Source organism: Anas platyrhynchos, chromosome 38 (genome assembly GCF_047663525.1).
Source record: "Anas platyrhynchos isolate ZD024472 breed Pekin duck chromosome 38, IASCAAS_PekinDuck_T2T, whole genome shotgun sequence".
In the NCBI taxonomy this organism is placed as follows: Eukaryota; Metazoa; Chordata; class Aves; order Anseriformes; family Anatidae; genus Anas; species Anas platyrhynchos.
Window position 1 is genome coordinate 3,538,105 of NC_092626.1, and position 6,291 is coordinate 3,544,395.

At 55.4% G+C, this 6,291-nt stretch overlaps 1 protein-coding gene across 2 annotated transcripts; it reads left to right on the top strand.

Annotated features, from left to right (window-relative positions):
- The first annotated feature begins 526 nt into the window (after positions 1-526).
- On the top strand, positions 527-5,754 carry LOC113841660 (maestro heat-like repeat-containing protein family member 6). Of its 2 annotated transcripts, XM_072032330.1 has the most exons (8): positions 527-1,179; positions 1,442-1,597; positions 1,740-1,897; positions 2,035-2,182; positions 2,862-2,999; positions 3,422-3,598; positions 5,258-5,317; positions 5,552-5,754. In XM_072032330.1, the coding sequence occupies exons 1-7, from the start codon at positions 541-543 to the stop codon at positions 5,285-5,287; spliced, it is 1,446 nt and encodes a 481-aa protein (XP_071888431.1). In that variant the 5' UTR covers positions 527-540; the 3' UTR covers positions 5,288-5,317; positions 5,552-5,754. The 2 variants fall into 2 exon arrangements, with proteins under 2 accessions (XP_071888431.1, XP_071888432.1); XM_072032331.1 differs by lacking the exons at positions 527-1,179; positions 1,442-1,597; positions 1,740-1,897; ... (1 more) ...; positions 2,862-2,999; positions 3,422-3,598 and adding exons at positions 3,609-4,269; positions 4,420-4,521; positions 4,894-4,996.
- The last annotated feature ends 537 nt before the right edge of the window (positions 5,755-6,291 follow it).

Here is a 6,291-nt window from a genome sequence, read left to right on the forward strand (position 1 = left end):
CAAGAATTGTGGGCTGGGGTCTCCAGGATGTGGGCGGTGGTCTTTGGGAGGAAGGCCATAGGTCTTCCTCGTAATGCACTTCCTTAATCAGTCGTTTTCCAAGCTGTAAAAATGCTGACTTGTCTTTCGGTTTAACTGAGGGTCGGCAGATAACAGGATGTCTCAGTTAACAAGACATAACAGACAGTTGACCCAAGTTATCTCAAGTCTCAGCCTGACTGAGTGTTAACGGATAATGGGATGTTTTCAAATAACAAAATGCTTAAACGTAACAGAAGGTCTACAGATAACAAGATGTTGTTTACTTTGTCCTTGCTAACTTTTAATCACAAGTTCTATTCTATCCTAAAGTGAGTTTATACAATATCATTCCACAAGTTTTATTCTATCCTAAAGTGAGTTTATACTATATCAATTACACAACTAATAATACACAATGCAATTGCTTCCCACTTGCTGACCAATGCCCAGCCCATCCCTGAGCACCCGCTCCCCCCACCCCAGCCAGCCCCCCCCTATAATTGTTCAGCATAACGCCAGATGGGATGGAATTCCCCTTTGGCCACTTTGGGTCAGCTGTCCTGCGTCTGTCCCCTCCCAGCTCCTGCTGCACCCCCAGCCTGCCCGCTGGCAGGACAGAGCGCGAAGCTGCAAAGTCCTTGGCTTAGTGTAAGCACTGCTCTGCGACAATTAAAACATCAGCGTGTTATCAACATTATTCTCAGCCTAAATGCAAAACACAGCACCACACCAGCTAGGAGGAGGAAAATTAACTCTATCCTAGCTGAAACCAGGACACTGCTCCAAAAGCCAGCCTTCATGGAGAGGGGACAGAGAACTGTGTTCTGGGGGATAGGCCTTCCCTGGGATGGCATCTGCCTACTTGCTTGGCTACAGGGTTGGCCTTGGGATTTGTGTGAAGGGACCCCATGGCTCAGTGACCCACTGAGGGCTTTGCTCCAGCTCTGGGAATCCCTAATGAACGTTGTGACTCCAGCCAGGAGTTCAGCAGTGCTGCTTCTGCTGGAGCAGTTGTCAGCTCCCAGAGCACACCAGCAGCTTTGCTTCCTGCAGGTGCTGCTATGCTTCACGAGCTCTCAGAACAAAGTTGGAAAGGAGAGAGCCATGGAGAGGATCTGGAGGCTGATTGGTTTCATTTCTACCCGTTTTCATCACGAGGTAAGGACACAGGCACCCTCCAGCCAGGCCGTCTGCCCTTCCCTATGTTCCAGAGCAGCCTGCAGCTCAGGGGTGCCTGTGAGGCAAAGCTGGCCACAGGTGGGGGCCGTCAGCACAGCTCTGCCCTGAAGGGAGGGTCTTTCTTTCTCCTTCCCCCTGATCTTCCCTCCCCAGGTGCTGCTCTCTGACTTATTGTGTCCTGTCTTTCCTCCCTCCCTTCCCTTCTCCCTTCCTCCCTTTCATCCTTTGTTTCCTTCCATAGCCAATTGGAAAATACTTCCAGTCTTCTCAGAGGACAACCATTGTCCTCAGGACACTTGAGACCATTAGAGACTGCTGCATCGACGACAACAAGAATCAGTGGGCCAAGTTCACGCTGGAAGTGGCCGCAAGAGACTCTGCCTCCTGGCTGATGGATGTAAGCAGCGGATTGCCCTGCCCTTGAGCCCTTTCATCCCTTGCTCACATCCTGCCTCTCATACCCAGCAGCAGTTCCAGTGGCAGCTGGGCAACTGGCTGCAGTCCAGCGGCAGCCACATTCTCTCCTGTGTCCCTTCCAGGTGGAAAGGATTCTGAGATTCCTCCATGAAAACCTGAAAAGGAGCGACAGCACATCTTTACTCCGGCAGAGCTTCTTCTTAGTACTGAAGGCACTGACTAACCAGTTTCCCAGGGAAGCTCTCATAAGCGTGCTGACCAACCTTCCGCCACTTGACAGGTACCACCCCAACAGCTCCCTAAGCACACAGCGGGTCAGGGCCAGGGCTGCAGGATAGCCTGGGACCTGCGGGGCTTGTCTGGGTCACAGCTTTGTGGCCAGGGCAGCCCTGCCAACAGAGTGTTCTGGGCTTGCAGCACTACGCTGGACATGTGGAAGGTGATGCTTTCCTTTCCAATGACTTCAGAGAAGATCTTGCAGGAGCTACAGAATGTTCTCCAGGACAAACGGGTGTGCGGGTCTCTGCAAGCCCGGCCTGTGCACACCAGCCTTCTTAAGTTTGCTGTGAGTAACCAGAGAACACACCTTGCTCCTCTTCAGGGCTGTGTGCACTCCTCCGGGAGAGGCACAGTCCTCTCCCTACCCCATCCTCCCCAACCTGTCCCCTCTTCCAGGACTCATAGACACAGCCCCTTAGGGCCAGCACCAGCCCCCCTACATCAGCCATACGGGGTCCCTGTGCACAAAGACGAAGCCTACCCCTTTACAGGCAGTGCTCACTTTTCTCCATCTCCGGCATCCCCCTACCTTGCCCTTCAGAATGGAAACCTGCAGCAGTGGCAGGGCCAGGGGTATTATCACAGCAATGGCTGAGGCTGGGACAGAGCCGTGGTCTTTGCACAGCCTGGGCAGGCTGTGAGGCCGGGGACAAGTAGCACCTGTAGCCTGCTTTGTGCCAGTTCATGCTGCTCTGTTGCTCCTCAGAGGCATGGCAGCAAGAGGCTGCGGACAGCCAGAGGGCAGGAGGAGCAGGCAAAGAAAAGGTGCCGCGTGGTGCCATGCACAGGGCACAGAGGGGCCCTGTTTTCTTCTGCAGGCACAGCTGCCCCAGGATGAGCATCTGGACAGGCACCTGGGTGCATGTCCCCCGCAGCCTGCCCTGAGCTGCCAGGGGAGCCAGGAGCTGCGTGGTGATGGGCATGCTGCAGGCTCTGCCCATCTCTCACGGCTGTGGTCTTTTCAGATGATGCATCCAACTGAACATGTACTATCGAATTTACGTGACCCAAAAAAGCTCCTGACGCTTCTGAGTCTTAACAGCCTGCCGATCCTCTGGCTGGTGCTCAGAGCCCTCGTCATGCTGTCGGAGACATCTCAGATGGTGAGTCGGACTTTGCCAAACAAAGCCCTGTTGGCAGCCTGGTGCTGGGACAGGAGGCAACACCATGGCTTGTCATTAGCTGGGAGTCAGGAGGTGGGGTGATGGTGGCGGTGGGGCCTGGTGGCTGCCTGTGCAGCGTCCCAGGAGCTTTCCAGATGGGATTCCCTGGGGGACATGTGCACAGCGGGCGACTCAGGGGGGGAAACGGAGCCCTTGCTCTCCTCACCTCCCTTCCCCATGCCCTGCTCTCCCAGCTACTTAATCACCACATTCGTGGCCATTGCCTGATGGAAGGTTGCTGGTGAAATTCCCATGGCAGCTGCCAGGAAGTGAGCAGGAGGCTGGTGCTCTGGAACCAGAGCATCCTGGCCAGGGTGGCTGTCCACCTCTTGACTAAATACATACGGTGTCTTTCTGTACAGGTGACGGATGTGCAGGTCCTGCTGCCAGAAGTCATGGAGACTCTGCAGTATGAAAACACGCACATCAACATGAAGGCCCTGACTATCTTCAAAAATGTGATTCGTCATCTGGAGAAGAAGGAGGCCAGCCCCATCGCTCTGGCACTGGCTGGGAGACTCCTGCCTCTCTTTAACGATGTAAGACTGCTGTTGGTGACTGAGCCCCGCAGACAGGCACCCTGAAATGGCATTGCCCTTTGGTCCAGGCCTGTGGGCAGCACTCAGGAAAGGCCTTCTCCTCTCTCTGCTCCTCCGGGCTCTCGTGGGCTGTCTTCTGGGCTCCGCAGTCCAGCAGGGCTTCTCGCTGTCAGGTATCCAACTCAGCACAGCCAAAAGTTCCCTGTGCTGAGGCAGAAAGGCAGAAGCTGAGGAGACAGAGTGTGCCCCAGAAGCCTTACCGAAGCCCTTTCCCAGGGGAGCTCTGCTTTGACATGGCTGGTGCAGCTACTAGCAAAAGTGGGCTGGCTTGTAGCACACTCCATGGTACAGGCACCCCGTGCAGGAAACCTGTTGCTTTGCCTTGTGCAGGCCTCCAGCTCCTTTGTTCCAAACATGAGGCTTCACCCTTCACATCAGCCACCCTACGGCCCTTGCTCCCCATGGACAGGGGGAGGCTGGCAGTTGGTGAAATCCTCCTTTTGCCCTCCCTAACAGGTGTCCAGTGAGGTGCAAGAATGCTCCATGCTCCTCTCAAAGACTTGATGGAGTCTGTGCTGTGGTGGAAAAAAGGAGAAATGAAGAAGACCGTGCACAGGGCCATTATTCCACTGCTATTCCGGATGCGTGACAACACTGAGAGTGTGGCCAAGGTACAGATTTCAGACCTGGCCATTGACGTGGGCACTGGGTGTGCTGACACCAGAGGGGTATTCTGGGCATGGGGGGGGCCAGGGCAGCAGGCAATCAGACACTTTAGGTATGTGTGTGCGGTGCCATCTCCCTGCCTCTGTTCTCCACAGGCCTCTGCAGAAGCCCTACTTGCTTGTGCAAAGTTCCTGAAGTGGAAACCGCTTGAGCAGCTGGCTCAGACTGAGGACATCTGGAAGATTGGGGGGTACTTGGTAAGGAGAACCACACAGCCCCAGGCACCATATGGACAAGCCTGTCTGACATGCCCAGGCTGCTCCAGCCCAGAGTCCCCCGCCTGCAGCTGCATCGTGGCTCCGTTCCCTCCAGCACAGAGCCCCAAGGGCTCTTCTGCAGGCCCCTCTGCCTTCCCCACCCCCAGCATGCGGGAGGAGACCCTAGCCCATCTGAGCCTTGGCAGCGGGACAGAACGGTCTCCTAACTCTTTCCAAACCTCAGCCCCACAGAGCTCCTGGCTGGGAGCTGGGGATGGCCTGGGGGAAAGGGGAAGGGGGGTGCTGGCAGGAGGGAGTTGTCCGGCTGGCTGGGGAGGGTCTGTGAGCTCTGTGCCCTTGTGCTTTCTCCAGCTCAAGCAGAAGAGGAGCAGGGTGGAAGGATACCTGCAGCAGAGCCTGACATACCTGTGGGATGATCAGACCAGCTTGCGACAGAAGGCTGTCAGATTCATCGGTGAGCCAAGGCCCTGCTTCCCTGTCTGGGCCCTGCCGTGGCAGCAAGGCCCAGCCCTGTGGGCCCTGAAGCCCCTGATTGTACCCCCAGGAGCCCTGTGCCTCCCTCAGCCCCCTGCCCATGCAGGTGGGCCTGGGGTGTGCCTTGCTCAGGTTCCTCCTTGGGCACTGTGCTTGCAGGGGGGCTGGGGGCGGGGGGCAGCGCCTGTCTATACCAGGGGCTGTGATGGGGAGCAGGATCTGACTGGTGCTCTTTTCCTAGCGTTTGCTGCAATGCACTCCAGGGACCTAGACAAAGAAGACCTGCATGTGATCATCACCTGTGAGTGAGGGCAGTGCTGGGGGTGCTGGGACCAAGTGACAGGGGGCAGAGCCCATGCAGTCTGCAGCCTTGTCCTGCTCCAGGGAAATGCTGCAGGGGCAAAGGGACATGCTAGCCGGACCTGTTCCTGCTGGCCCTAGAAGTATACGATGGGGTTGGCATGGTCCAGAGTGATGCTGGATGGTCTCTGTAGGTCAACAGGTTGCATCTCTGCTCTGTGTCTTTCTGTCGCAGTCCTCCAAATGCAATGTGACACCCATCCACTGATCCGTAACCTGGCAGCTGGACCATAGAGATCCTGCAACGTCAAGTACAGCAGCAACCCGCATCATCAAGATGGGCTAGGCTAAAAGCACTGCGCTGCTGGCCGTGAAAAGCCAGGGAGCCGCAAAGCTTCCCTGGGGAAGATCTCTCTGAATAAAACTGCAACTACACGACCAGTCCCTTGGTATCCTTCAGTATTTGTCTTATGTGGCCAGGTTTTGATAGGGGGGTTCTGCAGGGGCAGCTTGTGGGAGAAGAGCCCAGGGGATCACAGAATCACAGAATTTCTAGGTTGGAAGAGACCTCAAGATCATCGAGTCCAACCTCTGACCTAACGCTAACAGTCCCCACTAAACCATATCCCTAAGCTCTCCATCTAAACGTCTTTTAAAGACTTCCAGGGATGGTGAATCCACCACCTCCCTGGGCAGCCTGTTCCAGTGTCTAACAACCCTTTCGGTAAAGTAGTTCTTCCTAACATCTAACCTAAAACTCCCCTGGCGCAACTTAAGCCCATTCCCCCTTGTCCTGTCACCAGGCACGTGGGAGAATAGGCCAACCCCCACCTCACTACAGCCTCCTTTAAGGTATCTGTAGAGAGCAAAACTTGACTCAATGTAAAACTGGCACAGGCAGAAATCTCCCAAATTACAGATGTTCAAGCATATTAGATAGAGATTAGAGTGTGACTAGAGAGAAGTCTCAAACTC

Excerpts from the sequence above, each read along its gene's own strand:
- LOC113841660 (XM_072032330.1), top strand. The coding sequence starts at position 541 with ATGGGATGGAATTCCCCTTTGGCCACTTTGGGTCAGCTGTCCTGCGTC. Across the intron at positions 1,180-1,441 it reads CTACCCGTTTTCATCACGAG|CCAATTGGAAAATACTTCCA; the intron begins GTAAGGACACAG and ends TTCCTTCCATAG. Across the intron at positions 1,598-1,739 it reads CTGCCTCCTGGCTGATGGAT|GTGGAAAGGATTCTGAGATT; the intron begins GTAAGCAGCGGA and ends TGTCCCTTCCAG.